At 57.6% G+C, this 20,531-nt stretch overlaps 1 protein-coding gene across 50 annotated transcripts in view; it reads right to left on the bottom strand.

Moving 5' to 3' along the window:
• The window catches only part of CELF4 (CUGBP Elav-like family member 4), a 313,128-nt gene that overhangs the window by 231,421 nt on the left and 61,176 nt on the right, over positions 1-20,531 (bottom strand). For all 50 annotated transcript variants that reach the window (XM_027525715.1, XM_027525707.1, XM_027525710.1 and 47 more), the window contains exon 2: positions 978-1,060. In XM_027525715.1, coding sequence (XP_027381516.1) covers positions 978-1,060 — 83 coding nt within the window. The remainder of the gene's footprint in view (positions 1-977; positions 1,061-20,531) is intronic.

Genomic DNA, 20,531 nt, shown 5'->3' with positions numbered 1-20,531 from the left:
GGGCAGAAATGGAAACGTGTGTTTACATACGGTTTGCTTGGTAAGAATGTAAACACGCATGTGTAAATATTGGTGAGCATACATATAGAACACACGTGCTTCCCTGCAGTGTCCATTGTATAAGCTTAAACAAGGTACATCTTAAAATTCTTTATGCCCACAAACGCTCACATCTTTCCATTTATCTTTAGATACTCGGCGAGCCGTATATCTCCCCCCGCCTCCCGCCCCCGCCCCCATCTCTCTGAACCCACAGGAGAGACCGCGCAGACCCTTGACCCGGTCTACACTTCTTATTTTATGGTGATGAACTAGCCTCGATAATAGCCATGGCTGATATCACACCCAGTTAGGGGGGCCATAAATAATTCTCTTCTCCCCCGCACAGAAGCTATAAACCAGGGCTGAGGCGCGATAGTTTATCAAAGACGAGGGCTGGCTCCTTAAATAAACCGCGGTGATCTCACTCGCGGCGCCGCGCCCGGGCGGGTAGGCGCTCCCTCCCGCCCCGGCCCGGCCCCCACCCCAGGAACCGCAAGTGTCCGACGGAGATCGGCGGGTGTTCGCGCGGCTCCGCCACCGGCGGCCCCGCCGAGGGGGCCCGGGCACCCTGCGTCCCCACCCCGGGCCGCCAGCGCCGGCAGCGCGCGGAGCCGAAACCCGATCGGCGGCGCCCGGGCGCGCCAGGGGAGAAGCCGCGACCCGGCTTCGCGGCCGCGGCCAAGTCCGTCCCCCCGCCCGGGGTTCCGTCGGGCCTGGACGGCCGGGTGCGCGGGCCGCCAGGTGAGGTCCGGGCTCGGCGCCCACGCGCCCGTTTCGCAGCCCGGAGCCTCGCGGCCGCAGGGGGCCCGGAAAGCGGCGCGCCAGATCCGGGGCGAAGGCCTTCGCTCCCCGCGCCGGCCGCGCCGCCGCCCGGCCTCCCGCAGTCGCCCCCTGTCGGCGCGCCCGTCGCTCGCGCCTCGCCGGGCGCCACTTACCCCGGGCAGAGTCTTCTGCTCGTGCAGCGCGCTCTGGGCCTTCAGCGCTGACTCACGCTCGCAGTAGGTGAGGAAGGCGCAGCCTGGGGAGGGAAGCAAGCGCCGAGAAGGGTCAGTGGGGGCGCCCCCCGGCCGCCCACGCGCCCGCCCGCCCGTCTCCAGCCCCTCCCAGCTCTCGGTCCCTCTCCCCACCTCTCTTCTCTCTTCCATGCGCTCTACTCGAGCTTTCCTGCCTCCCCGTTTTCCCCTGTGTCTGCTTTTCGTCCCTCTCGTTCGCTGCCTTTCTCTTTCGCTCCTTGGGCGAAGTCTCCCCACTCAGCATTCCCCCCCTGCCACGCCCCCTCTCCCCGCGGGTCTCTTACGGTCCCCGCGCCCCGGGGGGGCCTGCCTGCCTCCGTCTGGGTGCTCTGCTATTTCAGCTCCAGCCCCATACCTCCCAGAAAGTGGCAGCTTCTACCCCGGACCCCCAGCACCTCTGGTCACTCTTGATCATGAACTCCTCCTGTTCTGGCCCCCTTAGGAGGGATGAGGCAGGGACCCTCCAGGCCTTTCAAATCAAGGCTCCATCTGTAAGGAGGACCCCAGGCCAGGTTGTTCCTAACGAAGTGAATGGGGCTGTCCGTGTGTCCGCCACAGTCGGTTGTTGCATCTGCCGTGCTATCTTCACACCCCTCCCGGAGGGCTTGGAGACCAGACCCCCTGTCTCTAATTCCCTGGGGGACTCCAGCAGCGCCCTGCCCTGCCTCAGTCTCCCCTCATGTGAACAGAAGGGGTTGACTGAAGGGTCTGCAAAGTCCTGTTGAGTTTTCCCCTTGCGTGATTCTGACAGCGCCTTACCAGGAAATCTAGATTTTACAGAGCACCGTGCCTTGCTCAAGGGGTGACTTTTTAATGCTGGCCCTTTAGGCCCAGCGACAAGGCAAAGAGAATGCCTGTGGATGGGAGAGTCTTTGGGGAGTTCCTTCAAATTTCTCAGTGTCACGGCTTCTTCCTGTGCCTACAGACGTGGCTGAGGGTGTCTAAGGGCACCTAGGGCCTTAGGAAAGGTCAAAAAGTCAACTTCAGCCAACAGCAGGCTTGAGTTTCATGGGGCACAGTGGCCTCAAACTTTCCAAAGTCGCCCGCGGCCCTAGAGAAGGCACCCTGCAAACTGGCCACCGTCTCTGTTTCACTCTTTTCTTTCTCTCCCATATCTCACTCTCTTCCCCATGATCTGACCTCCCAACCATCTGAGTTCACCACTGTCCCCACCTTTCTTTTGCTCTCACGGTCTTCTCACACTCTCCACATTTTCACATCTCCCAATCCCATCCATCTTTCAAGAATCTGGTCAAGGTTCACCTCCTCCAGGCAGCCACCTTGACTGGTCTGGTCCAGTTTAAGTCAGCCTCCTTTCTTAACTGCCCACAGCTGGCCAGGTGGTCATTCTCATGGCCATTTATCAATTATTTCCTGAGTGTCCTTGTGCCAATTTCTGTGGCATGTCCAGCAGCCCAGGCCCTCTTGTAGGAGGCTTGTAGGAGCCTTAACGCTGGGCATAAAGTGTTCCCAGCGTCCTCTGCAGTTCCTGACTTCTCCATCATCCAGTAAAAACCTCCCTTCCCAGGTGGTGCTAGTGGTAAAGAACCTGCCTGCCAATGCAGGAGATGCAATAAACGTGGGTTCGACCCCTGGGTCAGGAAGATCCTCTGGAGAAGGAAATGACAACCTACTCCAGTATTCTTGCCTGGGAAATCCCATGGACAGAGGAGCCTGGTAGGCTACAGTCCATGGAGTCGCAAAGACTTGGACACAACTGAAGTGACTTCACACATGGGTATCCTCCTCTTCCGTTCCAAAAACTCGTCCTGCCTCTTAGCTTCAGAGAAGACATGGAAGGAACTGTATGTGAGAGGGAGACACAGAGATGGGGAGAAGGAAGCAGGGAGACAGAGCTCTGCACTCCCAGGGGCTCTCCGCCTTCCCATCCTCCTCCTCCTGTCTGTCCGGAGCTGGGAGGAGCTGTGAGTACTACCACGGAGCCTCTGTCCACTGCATCTCATCCCTCCCCAGCCAGACTCTGGATCACCCCTCCTCCCTGCTCCCCGTTCCTCCTTCCCCAGTCGGCAGACGGTTATAGATGGAGACACTTGGGGACTGAAATGAATAGCGGTCAGAGGCCCCCGTGACGTCGGCCCTCGTGCTGTTGCCTGCCTCTCCCGGGGCCTCTTTCCTCTTGTCCCCTCGCCGGCCTTGTCCTCCGCCCGTGCCTGCCTGCAGCCAGGAGGCGGCCACTGTCTTGCTGCAAGCCGGCAAGCCAGCTCAGGACAAGGTCAGGGGCAGGTTTGGAGGAGGAGGGAGGCAGGAGAGGAAAGGGAGGAGGGGGAAGGAGAGGAAATGGCCACATTGTCTCTGTGGCCCAGGATAACAAGGAAAGGCTTCCAGAAAGAAAAAAGAAAGAAAGAAAAAAAGAATCTGTTGCTTTTGTCCAGCTTCCAGGAATTTTTGCACATTTTTTTTTTTTTTTTTAGAGAGAAAGCTCACTGCTCTGTTGTGAAGCAGAATCTGTGAGGGACCCTCAAGGCCCTGCGTGACCTCCCCTGTAGTCTCCATCTCCTGACTTCACCTTCTCCCCTTTCTCCCCTGCTTACTCGCCCATCTTTCTCCTGCCTCTCCGCCCTCCCAGGTGCACTGTGCCCCGGGACCTTTGCACCAGTGGTTACCTCTGCCCAGAAGGAGCCCATCTGCTGTCTGTATGGTCGTCTCCTTCCTTCCCTTCGGGTTTCCCTCACATGTGACCTCTTCAAGGATGTCTCTCCTGACAGCCTCACTGAATGCAGCACCCCTCACCCCCCAGGACACATACCTGCTCTCTGACCCCTCGTCCTGTTGGCGCTTCTCTTTGGCAGCCCTCACCCCGAAATATTGTTTGTTTGCTCCTTGATTAGTGTCTCCCCGGCTCAGATGAGGTCAGGACTTGACTTTGTTCTGTCCTGCTTGGTTCTCAGTTCTCAGAAAGGGGCCAGGAACTCAGCGCACGTCTGTTGAGAGCATTGAATCCTGAATACCTCGGCTACTTTGGGGGTGCTAGAGGGTGGGGGGACTTGGGAGTGGTGCAGGGAGCTGATCAAGGCCCTGAAGACCTAGAGCCACAATGGACTTCCATAACAGGTGGGGACAGAGGTTGCACATGAGAGCTGATGGGTGGCCCGGGCAGGAAGACTTTTGTTCCCAAGGCTTCCTTGAGCCCATCTGCTTGACAGCGTGGTTACCATCATGGTCCTGCTCTCATCCCCAGCAGATCATCCCCTGACAAGGCTGATGCGCACAGATGGAAGCTGTGCCTGGCCAGGGCTCACTTACTGGTTCCTCTCTTTTGAGTCTCAGTTGTCTTATCTCTAACTCCCTTCAGAGGCTGGTGGAGAGAACTACTAAACAACAAGCGAGCGTTAACAAACTCTGCAGAGCTCTCTGATCGCAGAGTGCGGTGTCAACACAGTCACTCTGGCAGATGGGAGCAGGGACTCAGAGAGGCAGAGTCCCTCCTGGTCCTCTGCACCTCTGTGAGGACGGATTGGTCTTACATGGGGGCCAACTGGTGGCCACCCACCCGGCCTGCTCAAACCGTCTCTTCGGCCAGCCAGCTGCCATGTCTGATAGTCACCTCTTGGGAGAACCGTCTCACTACAGCTCTATAAAAAACTCAGAGACGGACATGCAGGTATTAATTGCTGGCTCCAGGTGCTTGAAGGGACCACGTCGGCTCGCTTGCTGGGGGCAGAACCCCAGGAACGGCCGCTTGGTGGAGATGGGGCTTCAGGAGGGGAGTCTGCCTTCACAGGATACTGCAGAGTGCAGTGGGCCTGGGTAGGGGTCGAGGTGGGGGCCCACGGTGGCCAGGGGAGAGAGGGGTCCCAAGCCATCCCCCTGGACATTTGCTGAACTGTGACTTCCTGTCCTCATCACCACTTCTCCCAGAAAACTGAGGAGGGGACTCCAAGCTGTGAGGGGAGTCTGGGAGTCCCAGACTCGCCTCCTGTAAGAAGCCGAGGTATCCCCAGAGACATGCCTTGTGAGGCCCCTTGGGAACGCTCAGTCTAGTTGGGAAATGGGGTTCTTTCAGGGAAACAGCCTCATTCTGATCCAAGACTGGTGGGTGGAGGGGAGAGTGAGGCTGGTACCAGGCTCTGCACCTCAAGGCTGAGAAGGTCTGACGATGGAGAGCCCCTCCTGGGGATGGGGCTGATGGCACAGATATCTCTCCTTGCCTTCAGGCCCAACACTTCCCTTCCCAAGCCTGACCCTGCCCATATCCTTGTGTTCACAGCAAAGGGAACATGGATCCCCTGTGGTTGTTTGGAGAAACAATAAAATTGAAAACCATCTAAAGATGTCTCAGTGCCATAATGCTTTTATGTTTAAACTGTGGAATACCCTACAACAGTCAATAAGACGAAATGGTTCTAAACGTCCAATGTGGAAAGGCGCGTTGTCAGTTGGGAGAAGCAAGTTGCACAGTAGCGGACGCCACGTGTGTATATCAGAGACATCTCAGAGACTCCCACACGCACCCAAATCTGTGCCTACGCCATAGCACAAGGGCTGTGAGGACTCCCGCCAAGCTGAAAACAGGGACGAAGCGGGTAGCGGGGTGTCTCTCATGACTTCAACATTTTTTGTTTTGTTTGACACATTTAGACCCAGAATGTATTCATAATGTCACTTATATAATTAACTTTAAAGAAAAGAAACTTTGCTGAAAGAGGAAGATGGAGTGCAAAGGAGGTGGGTAGAAATGGGTGAGCCAGACAGGATGCAGGACCTGTTCCGAGGAGATGGACAAAGTCCTCTGGACATTAGCCTCCTGGCAGGTTCTTCACGAGGGACATTATTTTGGTGGGTCCTGCAATGGCCCTGGGTCAAAGCCTCCTCTCAGCTCTGGGACTCGAAGCGGATTCTCTCCGCCCAGCAAGCTGTATGTGGTATTCGTTTGGGTCCTGTGGCCCCCGAGTCTCAGAAGGTATCTGGGTTGGGGTGAGAATAGACTCCATGCTAGAATGGAGAGGCCTCCCTCTCCCCATACCTGTCCCACTCTCCAGTTTATCTGAGATCCAACCGGATGTGTGGCGCTGATGGCGGGACCTGAGGTGAAAAGTTGCGGGAGTGACTGGGAACATCTGGGTGAGGTCTGACCTCCTCACCCCTCAGCCCCCGTCTTCTCCATCCCCCGGTCTTCTCCATCCCTCGGCGTGCGATGTTTGTCCCAGCTCCAGCTCATCACCTGAGTCTCCCACCCTTCAGGATCGGCACTTTCTAGCCACCGCCTCCTGAACATGGGAGTGAGTGGAACAGAACTGCAGCCTAGCGGGGCGGGAGCAGCCTTGGGAATTCATCAGGGTGGGCGTGGGAGCAGGCAAATGTCACACTTGCAGAAAAGTCACGCCCAGCCCAGCGCTGCCACCCGCTGCTGATTGCCTGGCCTCCCTGCACGAGGAGGACCCGGCCGGCCCCCCTGAGACCTGCCTCTCCTCTGCTGCTCCCGGTTCTACCCCGTGCGCTGGACAAGGGTCCAACCTTCACATTTCCTCATGCGGCCTTCTGACCTTTTCCCTCTCGCCATCCTTATTTGCTCGTCCTTCTGTCTAGCAGCTTTATGTCCCCTGTCTTTGAAGAGACTGTCAACTCCGTGATGGGTGGAGACAGCCTCTTCTACAGGAAGGCTGAGCCTCTAGCCCGAAGGAACTGAGAAGGGTGGGGGAACACGACAGAGGGTTTGGGGCTCTGCAGAAGAGCCGGAAGCGCTGAGGGCGGCGGAGGAGAAGGGTGTGGCCCCCGGGGAGGAGTGGGCGTCGGCGGCTCAGGAGGGTGGCAGACGCCTGGCTCCAGTGGGGCAGCCGGCGCTGATTCCTGAGAAGCTGGGAGGGGTTGGTGAAGGGCGGGGGTGGGCGTGGGGCGGGGGGGGCCCTCTCCCACGTGAGGGAGAAACACAGCGCCGCAGAATTAATTGCACGGAGATGGCAGTCATTTACAAAGCCCCCGTGTGCGGGGATAAAAGGCCTTGTCATTGTGAAGTGAAGGAAGTACAATTTCCTGCCCAACTCCGAACAGGGCTGAAGCCTGCCTGGGGTGTAATCACTGCGGAAGGGCACACTCCCGAGGCGCACCTCCTCCCACCCCAGCCGGGCCTTGGCTTCCTACTAATTGAATTACAGAATTAGCCAGAGGAAGGTGGCCCTGGAATAGGAAGATCTGGACTTTAATAAAACATCAGATCCTCAGGCCCTGCACGTGGCTGGCCTGGAGGAAGCGATGGGAAGCAGGCTGTGGGAGGGGCCAGGGACCGGGAAGGGAGCCCGAAGCCCGCCCACCAACCAGGCAGACCCAAGGGTCAAGGAGGGGCTCCCTGTTCGTAGTGATTTTTCTCTGCCCGGAATCTCCACGCATCTGCCTGCCGTGGTGTCTGAAACCCCACCCTCAGAGCATCCTTCCTTGATGATTCTCCTCCCAGCGTTCACAAAACAGACGTGCCCCCCACCCCACTCAGAGAAATCGAGGCAGACTGTCTGGGGGTGGATAGAGCGAGGGGGGAGAGGGGATGTCTTCCAGCTTCTCTGGAAAGAGGGTTACTGGCGTTCTGGGAGCAGGTCTGTCCCTCCATCCAGTCCCTGCCCCCGCTGCTCTGGGTGGGCAAGAACTGCCTCCCGGGTAACTCCTGGGTCAGATGCCCCCTTCCTGCGTGTGGACAGACACCTGCAGGGCCAGTCGTCACATACACACTCTGCCCCTGGAAATGTGCCCCCAGCTCTGGGCTTCCCCTGGTCTGCACCTTCTTCAAGACCCACCGCTTGTGTCCTGAGAGCCTACCTCCGCCTCCTGGTCTCACCTTCTGTGGATTCCTCTGTGGCTGCATCCTTGACCACTGCTCATGGCTTGCCCCAAGGGTGAGCCTCATCTGCCCCTCTAATCTGTGGGCGCCTTGAGAGTCTGTGAGCTCCTGGTAACAGGCAGAGAAAGAAACCACGGGGCCAGCCCTGCCACAGTCTCTGCCTCTATTTCCCAGTGCCCAGCCATGGGCTGGCTCCTTCTGTCATCTCCCCAGGACCTGGCCTATCCATTCCAGTTTCCTCAAGTCATTCCATCTGGACCTTGCTCCCTCCCTCCCCCTTCCCCTGGGGAGTTCTGATGTTATCTTCTCTCCATAAGAGAGGGATGATGATTGTCCACCCACATCATGACTCTCTTGCTTTTCCACCTCCATCAGGGGAAACCTGAGCCTTAGAACCGCACCCTTACCCCTGCTGCCTCCTCCATGCCTCCCTCCTTTGGAGCTCACTTGTCCTTCTAGGAGTGACTAAGCCTCCCCTTCTCCAGGAAGCCTTCCTTGACTACACCAACACCTCTTAAAGCCCTTAGCAGTGGCCCCTCTCATTTGGCAGTTAGAAGACACATCTTTGTCTCTCTCACATTTTGTGTGTCTGTCCATGGGGAAATAGTGTGCTCTGCTGCTGCTGCTAAGTCGCTTCAGTCGTGTCTGACTCTCTGCGACCCAGAGACGGCAGCCCATGAGGCTCCCCCGTCCCTGGGATTCTCCAGGCAAGAACACTGGAGTGGGTTGCCATTTCCTTCTCCGATGCATGAAAGTGAAAAGTGAAAGTGAAGTTGCTCAGTCATGTCCGACTCCCAGCGACCCCATGGACTGCAGCCAACCAGGCTCCTCCATCCATGGGATTTGCCAGGCAAGAGTACTGGAGTGGGGTGCCATTGCCTTCTCCAATAGTGTGCTCTAGGAGCTGCCAACTCCAGGGTCCCCTTCTCCCTGCAGTGACAGACGTCACTGAATGCAGTGGTTACTAAACCTCACTGTGAGCCTGGCTGGGTGAGAATGGGGAGATGGCTGACTGCGGGAGAAACTGTGTGGAATGGGTCTTAGATGGGACTCCCCCCGCCAGCTTGGACACCCCCAGAAATGGCAGGAGCCATCCATCTTCCTCTGAGGAGACCTGGGGGGTGGGGACGATGGGGCGCCCGGCAGGCGGGGGAGGTGGATGGTGCCCTCATCCAGTGAGTCAAGAGTAGCCTGCTCCCTTCTGCAGGGCCCTCCAGCACTGAAAACCCACCCTCGGCCCACAGCCTGCTTCCGGGCTCAGCACTGCCCTCCTGCGTCAACTCTCTTTTTACACCAGAGACTGCAGAGGAGTTTGAACTCAGAAGAGTTCCAAGTTCAAGCGTTTCTCCGAGCTAAGCGGGTGGTATGATGTAAGGGACTGGGCCTGGCTCCCCATGCCTGTCTCAGCCCTTTTGCCCTCTGAGGCCGCAAGGCGCATGTGAGCACAGGGCGGTGGGACCTTCCCTGACCTAGACTGGGGAGCCCCAGGGGATGGGACCAGCCCTCTCTCACTTCCTGGGGGCACTGGGCCAGGCCCAGTGAGTTCAGACCCAAGGACCTAACTGGCTGTGGACCTTGGAGGATGAAGGCCCAGCGGGCAGGCCTTTGCCAAGTGCCTGTCCCTGCCAGTGACCCTTGTTTACGCTCTCAGCGCCGGAGAATTACATGTCTGGTGTCTGCGGCAACATCTTTACGGCACTGTGAAAAAGGACAAGGAGTGGACACGATGTACTGATGGCCTCTCCCCTTTCTCAGCAAAGAGTTCTCGGTCTGTGCCTGGAGCTGATGGGCCTGCGAGGCTCAGGGGTTGGGGACTGGCCCAGGGAAGATATCCGTCAGCCTTTCTAAGGCCCAGCCCTCGAGTCAAGTCCAACCTGCTTCATGACACGTGCACTGGGTTTTGCTCCCGCAGTTGAAGGGCTGCCCCTGTGCCCCTGCTCTGGGCCAGCAATGCCTGGTGGGCCCAGGACACACCAATTTCCCCTTTGGTCTTGCAAGGAGTTTTAACTCTCTGCCATGCTGTCATGCCCGTGAATGCGTGCTTCTTACACCTCAGAGCAGTCCGGGGTTTTATCAGCGTCTGACAAGTGGGGAGAGCCTGGGTGACCCCTCCGCTGATGGGACAGGACCTGGTTTGAAGCTCAGATCCTGCCTCTTCCTCCTGAGCCCCTGGGCAGGGTGTCAGGAAGTGTGAGTGGGGTCCCTGGGGGCCCTGATGTAAGATGTCCTCCTCTCCGTGGCCGGGATTTGGGATAAGGGGCTCAGGGATAATGTCTTTCTCTTCCTCTAAGGACCCAGGGGGAGATAGCTGCGGTCTCTGGGGGCTCCCTGGCCTGCCGACCCCTGACCTCCCTCTACCCACCGGGTGCCGTCTCCAATGTCAGAGTTAGGTGGTGGGCGCCTCCACAGACAGCTCTATCTGAGCATCAAGGCTGGATCTGAGATGCACGTGGGGTATCTGTTCCTCCCCCAAACACCAAGATAACAGCTAGAGCTGAGAAACTGAACTCTGCCCGCTTCTAATGAACCTGGCTTAGATCTTCCTGCTTTTGAATTTTCTCAGTTCAGGGTGCCCCTGCTGAGAAGCCTGGTGGGACCTGTGGGAAGCGACTACTGCTCTCTGAGCCCCATGTGGCAGGGACCTCATTGCTGTGACCCCACCAGTTGCTAAGCCGTGCAGAGGAGGGCCCTTGTGAAAGCGAGTCCGTCTGAGTGACCTGAGAGGCAGACCTGGCCTCCCCCTCGTCCTCTGCCTGCCCCTCTCCATGCCTGCCTGCCTTTGGGCGCCTCTCCCTCCTCGCCTGTTTGGCCGGAAACGCAGAGCCTTGCTGGCTGACTTCCGCCATGCTGCTGACCTACCGGACTCCCCAGGGTGCGGGGATGACACTGTGCTGGAACTGAGCCCCCAGCGTCCCCAGTATTTTCTCGACGTGTGCAGGTTCTATGCCCACAGAGGAGCCAGGTGAATGCCTTTTGAGCTGCATAGAACTCCCCTTGTTGGAGCTTTACCTGGTTTTCGGATAGGATAAATGGCACGGTGTGTGGGGGGTCACTCCCCCCATAGGATCCCTTTCCCCATGCAGAGGAATCCCTCCTTGGCGTGACCCCAAAGCCCTGGGCCCCCAGCCCAGAGCTGCCCCCAGCCCACCCACAGACAGCTCTTTACCCTATGGTGTCCTGTGGGACAGGGTCAACCTCTCCGACTCCTTTCTCCCCCGAAGGAAGGCCGTCAGATTCAACAGGCAGGGGGCTGACGAGCCCCTTGGTCCCTTCGTGGGTCACCCTGACCACGCTCCCCACAGCGGGTGTCCGTGTCACCCCTGGGCCTTTATTCCTGCTCCTCCCCGCACCTCCGGGCTGCCTTCCCTGCTCCTGGGTCCTCTTCCAGGACCATCGGAACCCTCCACAGCCTCCCCTCAATGGGCCCTTTCACGTCCAAGTGTCTGAAGCATGAAAGCAAGAGTGAGGTTGAACAGCTTTCCTCTGTTCTCATCTGGGGGAACTCTGTCTCCCCAGCTAGACTGCGGCTCCTGAGGCTGTGTCTCTCCCACTGTACCTGTGACAAGCCCTGGGATGCAGGCCTCACCAGAGCAGCTGAACTGTTCAGAATCGGGGGGAGGGCGTGCCACCCCGCTTTGATAGCAAGTGGGCACCCAGGATCCACTGGTGAGGTGAATTAATCTCACCTCTCCACTCCGGCTCCTTCCTAACAGGCCCTAATTCACTTAAAGAACAACAAAAAAAATAGAAGCACACCAACCAAGAAATTCCGACCTCAGCATCCAAGACAGGCTATTTTGAAAAGACCAATAGCCAGGAGTCCTATATTAACAGGATCAATGTTTGGAAAATGTGATTTTCTTTTTAAAAGCAGAAAAACAATCTCACCCAGTGCAGGCAGGCCATGGTCCAGCTCTCGGTGGAGGATGCTATTCCCTCATGATCCCGGTCACTTAAGCCACTCTTCTGGCTGGGCTTTGGGCCTCACCCAACATCAGTAAGATAGGCTCAGTCACAGGCATTTAGCAATATTTAACCTGAGGGCTGTGGCCAGGAAGTAGTCAGCAAATGTGACTGGGATGCTGGCTTCAGTGTGTGAGCATCAAGGCTGGGATGACCCCCACCCCACACGCCCACAGAATCCACCGAGAAAGAAGATTGAACTAACTAATCGGTTCACTGGTACTCAAGACTCAACAAACCCTGTGACTGGGATCGGGGTACTATCCTCTGTGGATGGAGCAAAAGTTGCTTCATACCTCATTCATTCATTCCGTCCACGACCATTTACGGATAGACTGTCATTTGCCAAATGATGAAAGACATACCCCCTTCCCTTTTTTTCTCCTTTCTTTTCCTTTCCTCCCTCCCTCCCTCCCTTCCCTCTCTCTCTCTTTCTTTCCTGCTTTAAAGGAGATGCCAGATAATCGCACTTGCAAGGCCAGGTGGCATGCCTGCAGTAAGAATACCCACTCGACCAAGGTTGGTGTAGGGCTTAGCAGTGGCACAAATGATAACAGCAAACGCTTGGTGATTTGGGGTTGTACGTTGGGCATTGTTCTGAGTGCTTTACACGTACTGTCTCATTTAATACAGTGACCATATAATGGAGTACAATTCTCCCCATCTTACAGATGAGGCACCCAAAGATGAAAGACTTGCCCAAGGTCTTGTGGCCAGGTCCGTGGTGGAGCTGGGCTGTGAGCTGGGCAGGCTACCTGTTGCGTCTGTGACCTTAGCCATGGGCTCTGACCCTCGTGGAGGGGGACACTGCAAGGCCTCCTGCATCTTGAACCCAGAGGGACCTCCAGGAAAGGCTGTGCTAGGAAAGAGCTCTGTGTGGTGTTACTAGCGGTAAAGAACCCGCCTGCAAATGCAGGGGACATAAGAGACATGAGTTCGAATCCCTGGGTCAGGAAGTTCCCCTGGAGGAGGAAATGTCAACCCACTCCAGTATGCTTCCCTGGAGAATCCCGTGGAGAGAGGAGCCTGGAGGGCCACAGTCCATGGGGTCACGCAGAGTCGGACACGACTGAAGTGACTTAGCACACATGTGCAAGGGCGAAGATGTGTGGGCAGAGGTGTGGGTTTGGGGCCTCTGGAGTTGTTTAGAAGACTGGAGGGTAGGGCTTTTAGAGCCTCTCAGGGAAAGGCCCCTTCAGAACTCCTCCGGACACCTTCCCAGCACCTCTCCTTGGCTTTCTCCCTTGTCCATTCTTCCTTTCCTTTCCTCTTCTCTTTTCTTTTCCCTTCCTTCCTTCCGTTCCCTGCTTCTTTCTCCCCACCCCCACCTCCAGCATCCACCCTCCCTCCCTCCTTCCTTCCTTTCTTTTCTGGCCTCACGACTGGGACACCTTATTCTCTCCTGTCCATCTATTCAATTCCCACCCTGACTCCTCCAGGATATGCCATTTTTTTCCATCTCAAAACAGCGGTCACATCTGACCCCCGGGTTTGCCTCTGGGAAAACCATTTAACCCCTGTGGCCTGACGGCCTCCGTCAGCAGGATGTCTGAATCCTGGGAGAGGGCTGAGGATTTGGTTCCAACAGTAGCCTCTGTCTTGTTCTAGAAGCCCGCTGGGATCGGGCAGTTCGTGTAGCCCCCCTGGGCCTCAGGTTCCCTCCCCAGGAAGTGGGGACGACGACGCTTATCTGCCGGGGTCGTGGGTGTCCAGCAGAGTGCCTGGCATACAATTAATGGGGAGGGTTACTATTGCTGCCATTTTCAGTAGCAGCAGTTGTGATGTGATGCTAAAGATTCCCCACGGTGTGAAAAATAGCTCTGGCATTTATACTGTCTGCTGCTGTCTGCTGGCTTTGCGTGGGACCTGCGCGTCCCCCGCGTCGACACTCACGGGGACTGGGGACCCCGTGTGTGCTTCCGGCCCTGGCATAGGCCGGCTCGCCAGGGGCAGGGTGAGTGATGGCTGGCATTGACAGTCTGGGATGTGAGTGTGTTTTGTTTACCTCATGGATCTAATATGCTAATGACAGGGAGGCAGTAATGAGCTGGCAGGGACCTGGGTGACAAAGAGCTGGCTTCATGCTTCCCCAAAGAGGCACCTCTGTGTCAATTGTTTCTTTTGTGAGAGGAATTGTTAAGACCCGGGAATGTGGGCTGTTGAGAGTTGGGGAGAAGAAGTCGGGGGGGGGGTGTCTCACTCAGAAGTGGTGCAAGACCCGGCAGCTGGGGAGGGGTGGGCACCCCCACTCCCAAGGGTGGGCATGGACTCTTCCACCCTGGTGGGGAGAGGATGGTTGTGGGGCACTCTCATTTGTGTTGCTCACTGAGTTCTCTGAGGGCCCTGTGAGCTCTCCGATGGCAGGGCGGACCTGCCCACCACGGACCCTGGTAAGCTCTGCTCCCGGCAGGTGCGGTGGCAGGAAGCACCAAGTGCCCTGGTTTCATATTACCATGCCAACCAAAGACAATCTTGCCAAAGGTGAACCCCAGCCTCCAGCAAGTCACCAGCTCTCTCTGGACCTCAGTCTGCTTTTCTGTGAAATGGGTCTGATATCCCTGCCCACGAGCCGTGTCCCCAGCATCAGCACAGTCCCGGCACAAAGCAGGTTCTGGCGCATATGATGGATTTGTCAGTAAGTGAATGGGTCCATCCTAAAGGAAATCAGTCCTGAATCTAGTCCATCCTAAAGGAAATCAGTCCTGAATATTCACTGGAAGGACTGATGTTGAAGCTGAAACTCCAATACTTTGGCCACTTGATGCAAAGAGCTGACTCATTGGAAAAGACCCTGATGCTGGGAAAGATTGAAGGGAGGAGGAGAAGGGGGCGACAGAGGATGAGATAGTTGGATGGCATCACCAACTCAATGGACATGAGTTTGAGTAAACTCAAGGAGTTGGTGATGGACAGGGAGGCCTGGCGTGCTGCAGTCCATGGGGTTGCAAAGAGTCGAACACGACTGAGTGACTGAACTGAACTGAACTGAATGGGGGAGGTGAGAGAGCGGGCAGTATACCTTGTTGTTTTACAGGAGAGGAAAGGGACACGTCTGGAGGTCAAAGTGAGGCATCCCAAGAGCACACAGCTGGTCGGTGAGGGAAACAGCTCAGGCCCACTACCCGGCCTCCTGGAGGGCAAGCCTGTGAGAGGGCTGCCCTGGAGGGGTGAGCAGGCCGAGTCTGGGTGCTGGGAGTGAAAAGTCCCAGAGAGAACGTGCAGGGAGCAGACTGTCCGCAGACACAGGAGTGCTGCACGTGGAAGGGAGCAGGGAGAGCAGACTCATGTGAGCAGGTGGGGGCCGAGTTCATGCAGCATCTGGCCCCCACCTGGGAGACTGGGGGGCGGCCGACTGGGCCGGGGGAAGGGGAGTAGCGGGCCTGACCCGCTCCTGTGTCCTAGGGGCGTGCATGGTTCTATCTTCTGTTCTCACTGCCCTCAGGAGGGCCTGGGCGTGGGAGGACCCCGGGCCCGTGCTCGGTGAGCCGTGCCAGGTGGGACCAGCCTGAGGCCTGACCTGATCACCTCCATTACGGGGCTGACTCAGCAGCTGCTGTGCCTCAGTCTTTGCACCCTCCAGCTTCCCCGTTCTCTTGGCTTCCTAGAAATGTCCCTTAGACCTTTGCTTTGTCTTGGCAGAGCTGATCGAACCCCATAGTCAGGAAGGCCAGCTTGGGGAGCTGAGGCCCAGAAGGAGAGTTGGAGCCTTGGGGTGGTTAAAGGAATGGCTGCTGGGCTGCTCACTCCCTACCACCCAACCCCCGGCAGCTGTGGCCCCATCTGCCACTGAGCAGGGGACCCTGCCCCTGCGTTACACACCCGGTGAGGGGTGGACACCAGTTTTGCATCAGAATGCTGACCAGCAACCTCTGGATAGGTAAACCCCAGCCTCCAGCAAGTCATCAGCTCTCTCTGGACCTCAGTCTTCTTTGCTGTGAAATGGGTCTGATATCCCTGCTCCCAATGGGCGCTGCCTGTTTTCATCTGCGGGTCTGTAGATAGCGGTGGAGATGCACGCTGGGGAATTGGTCCCCAGTAGTGCCAGACATGTGGCCCAGAGGTCAGGCTGGGTGAGAGCAGTTGGTCCAGGACTGGGGTGAACAGAGAGGCAGGGATGCAGATGGAGACCCCGGGTGCAAAGGCCCCATAGGGCGAAGTGCGGAAGAATCCGGTGGGCCCTGCAACTTGGATCAGAGACCAGACAAGGGCACCAGCCTACTGGGGACCCCGGCTTCCCTGCCTGTAGATCCCGGAGGAGCTGCAGATCCCTACTGACAAACTTCCCGGGAATGAAGTTAGGAGGCCGACTGCAGAGTTCTGGGTGTTAATCCTGCTGCACCCTGTGCCTCCACCACCCTGAAGGTCCAGGTGAGCATTGTTGAGTCCCCAGGTCCTAGCAGGCCTCTGGCCCTCAATTTTTTCCCCTAAGTGTCCACGGGCACCACCTGCTCTTTGCCCAGGCTGGCCTCGGGAGGGAGGCGAGGACAGCAGAGGAAGACGGGATGCCAGACAGACCCAGAGACAACACCCACCTTGGGACAGAGGAACGCAGAGGAAGCCGAGAAAGGTGGCATGCCACCCAGTGACCGAGGGACCGCCGCGGACAGCATGGGGGAGAAGGGGGCCCTCCTGGAGGCAGGTGTGCCCCCTTGGGCCTTGACGGAGGGGTGAGGCAGGAGGGGCATGCCATCCCTAGTGCCAGGAGTGAGCTTGCTCTGAGTGGGGCCCGCGGGGCAGCGGGCACTGGAAGTGAGGTGGTACCCCGTGTCAGGCCACATGGGGGTAGCCCAGCCTTGCTCTCTCCTCCCTTCCCCTTCTTTCCTTCCATTCATCGCCAGGTGTCTCCCCGCCAAGCTGGGGTAGGAAGCAGGGTAGACGCATGGGGCCTCAACTCTGCACACACCCCACCCCCTGCCCCGTTTACAGGGACGAAGGCCACCTCTGCCTCCCACGGCCAGTTCCCCCTTGAACCGCCAGCCACGGAGCTGGCTGTTTTTGTCCGCAGGTCTATATATAGCGATGGAGATGCACACTCTGGAATTGGATTTGATGTAGCCCTCTGGACTCGAGCTAACTTTTGGGGAGTAGTTTTCTTGGGAGCCTGCCAGTCCAATTCCTCCCTCATGAACACTAATTACTGCACAGACCTTCTCCATGAAATCGGCGCTGAAGCCATTTCCATCTAGGCGGCTCTCCAAGACGAAATTTTTCTGCTGGGAACCGACAGCCGCAAATAAACCTACCATCGACTTAGCAACGGAGAGCAGGAGCGGGTGGGAGGCGGGGAGTGAGGAGGGACGCGGGGAGAGCGGGAGGCGGGGAGGACTCCGAGGAGAGGGCTCGGCGTCTTTTCTTCCTTCTGTTCTTTATTTTGCAGAAAGGGTGTAGTCAGCGCTCAGGAAAGGTGGGACAGGGAGTCTTTGGGAGACAGCACGGTGGCCTGGGAGGAGGGGCTCTTGGCTGTCTGAGCCTGGCCAGGGCCCTCCGTCCACTGCTGGGCACTGCGGTGAGAGAGTCCCCCTGCCCAGCCTCTCCAGCGTTTATTCCTGCCTTCCCCACCCTAGCCTCCCTGGTATCCTGCAGGTCTGGCCCTTCCCTAGCATCCTCAGTCTCACTTCACTAAGGACGGCTGCCTGATGAGTTCTACCCATGACCCAGGGCCTGGGTACCATCCTGTCTCTGTCAGGCTGGGCCTCCTTGACCCCGCTAGACAGCACCAGTCCCTCCATTCTGAACTTCAGGGGTTGTGCCAGCACCCAGCAGTGGGGTCTGTTCTGTTCTCTGCCCGCCTTGAAGTCCGCACATCGACTGTCAAGGAAGGGGTGGGCCCTAAAGTTGGGGGAGGGGAGCTTACAAGGCCAGGTCCTGCCAGGTGCTTCACCACACCCCTGAGATTAAATGCCTTCTTGATTTTTTTTCCCCAGGATAAGCCTGATGGCTCAGAGAGCTCAGGGAGGATGTCCATGGTCACTTGTTACCTAGGAAGGGGCAGGGCTGGGACTTAACCACACGAGTCTGCATCTCAAGGCCAGATGCTGCTGTGCCCTCTCTCCTGGCTCCCCTGGCACAGTTCTGGGGGCACTGTCTGCTTCCCGCCCACCTCCGTCAAAGGTCAGCCCAGGACTGTGCACTCAGCACCAGTTCTCAGAGTGCTTACATCCAAAGGGCAGAAGACCTTTCCCCTGAGGTTTCTCAAGGTCTGGGGCAGGCTCAGCGAGCTCTGTGATCACTGGCCATATTTCAGGTTCCAGCACGCCAGCCAATAAAGTCAGAGAGGCCCCCAGAGCCTGCAGGGACCATGGCACGCTGCACCAACCCGGCCGTCAGCAGAAGCGCTGCTCCCTCCCTTGGCAGAGCCCATTCTGTGTTCTGTGTTGAGGGGCACTCTGTACCACAATCCTAGTCTGTAAGTCACCTCTCCCACATCCCTTAACTTCTGTTTTCTGAGACCCACAGCCCAGGATAAGGCACTCCCCCAAAGTCATTTATGCCACCAAGGCTTGGTGAATCCCTTCACCTTCTTGGGCCTCAGTTTCTCCATCCATCAAATGGGCACAACAATGCCTTCCCTAGTTCCCTTACCCGGGGCAGTGGTGGGGGGTGGTGTGTGTGGCAGGGGCATCACTGGAGATGGCAGTAATGTTACCTGGACATCGGTCATTTCCTTCAAGGCCACTGTCCCACACACCCAGCTTCATGTTCACCCTGGACCCTGCTGGCCCTGCCCGCCCATCCAGGGTGGATGGGTGACATCAGGGCTCAGCTCTCCTCTCCGGCCGAAGCTGAGAGACTTCCCATGGTGGGGCGGTGGGGGTGGGTGAGGAGGGGAGAGGAGCCCCCGGAAGAGCTCTCTCTTAAGAGAGCCCTGGGCTGGAAATCAAGAAAGTGGGTTGATGCCCGGGGCCTTGCTCATGAGGAGAGCTATGGGGCTGGACCAGGTGACCTCTGCGGCCTTTCCCTTGTGGGTGTCGAGTGGGGCTCCCACACTGCTTGCTCTGCCACCTTAGCGGTGGTTTGGGGCAGGTTTCTTAGGAGCTGCCTCAGTTTTCTCACCTGTAAAATGGGCGACTAAGAGTGCTTGCCTCACTGGGTGGCTGCAGGCTAAATGAGAACTCCTGCGCCCGGTGTGGGGTCAGTGTGCTGGGCAGTGTCTCCTGTCCCGGTGAGCACCGTGCACTCGCTTCCTCGCTTAGTCAAGTAGTTCTGCTTTCATTGTGTGTGTGTGTGTGTGTGTGTGTGTGTGTGAGTGCAAACGTGGACTCCCAGAGGCAGGACCAGAGCATTGCCTGGGAGTGTGGCTGTCACTCAGCATCTATGGAGCGGGTCCCAGCTCCCAGCATCTGGCCACTGTGAGAGACCCCTCAGAGGACCACCCGAGCTGCTAGGGAGGCTGGTGACCACCAGGCCTGGGGCCCCCAGGGGTGGCGGTCCTCAGGCTCCAAGGGCCACTGGGCTGAGCCTGCTGAGGTGAGGGAGGGTCTGGGGGTTTCTGGCCAAGGAGAGGAGGGAGCCAGCTCTCCTGGCAGGAACTGGGATCCTCTCACCAGCTTTCAATCTGGGTGGCTTCACCCAGCCGAGGTGCTTGAGCCTGATGAAGGCCAGCCTGGCCAACCCAGAGTGCAGGGAAGGCAGCCGGGCTCTGCACACCCTTCCTTTCTACAGCTCTTGTGTGTTCTGGTTTCGTTTCCCACTTAGATTCCTGGTTTATCTTCTTTCATAAAATTCTAACCTCCCTTCATTAGAGCTGAGCTGAAAGGGACGCATCCATCGCAGAGGCTGCCCCAAGGCGTGTGTGGCCGTGGGTACGTCTGTCCTGGATGGAGCACAGACGCTGTGGGCTTTTGGGGACCAGGTGGGGATGGCTGTGGGACCAAGCCTTTTCCATCTAAGGTCAGTGCTCTCCTCCCAGGGAAGTACCACCAGGGAGCGTCCTTGGTGGACGGGGAGGGGCAAGGAGACTCGTGGAAGCAGGCAGGGGAGCAGGGCAGTTAGAGATGACAAGCTTTGGTATCAAACAGACCTGGGTCCCTGTCTGGGTTCTACGGTGTCCTGGCTGTGTGATCTCAGGTGAATTACTTAACCTCTCTGAGCCTCACTTTCCATTTTGTACAATGGCTTCCATACAGGCCTGTTGGAACAGATGTGAAGATCCCTGTGTGGTGCCAGGCCCCACATGTGTTCCTTTCGTGACGCCACTCAGCAAGGGTGTCCTCTGGATTGCACTGCCCTGGGATAAGCCAGGGACATAGAGCGGTGGCCTTGGCTCCATTGGTAGGGGTTCCCTCCCGGGCTGTGGGCCTGCTGCACCTTCCAAAGCCTCAGCCCATGTCCATGTCTCCCCCTCCCCTGCCCGCCCGCCGCCGCCCCCCAGTTCTTTCAGCATTCTCTGTTCCTTCTCTCAGGCAGGCAGCTGAGCAGAAAAACAAATCAAAGTTGCCTGCATGTCTTGGAGCCCGCGATGCTCCCACGAAGCGATCCCTTGCTTCCCATTACCCACCCCAATAACTCTTGTATATGGAGTGTGAAATAATTAGCAGTGGCAAAAATAATTTAGGAAACAAGAAGAAACTAATTGTATGAGCTTGTACACAGCCAACCAAAAAGCCCACTGTGTCGGGAAGCCAGGGCAGTCTTGGACCAGCTCTGTGGAGGTCAAGCCCCTGGCCGGCCCATTGGAGGGGTCTCTTGTGAGACCCTCTCTCAGGACCGCTTTCTTCACTCGGATC

Source organism: Bos indicus x Bos taurus, chromosome 24 (genome assembly GCF_003369695.1).
Source record: "Bos indicus x Bos taurus breed Angus x Brahman F1 hybrid chromosome 24, Bos_hybrid_MaternalHap_v2.0, whole genome shotgun sequence".
NCBI lineage: Eukaryota > Metazoa > Chordata > Mammalia > Artiodactyla > Bovidae > Bos > Bos indicus x Bos taurus.
The sequence above is the reverse complement of the archived record's forward strand: the minus strand, read 5'-3'. Positions and strand labels throughout refer to the sequence as shown.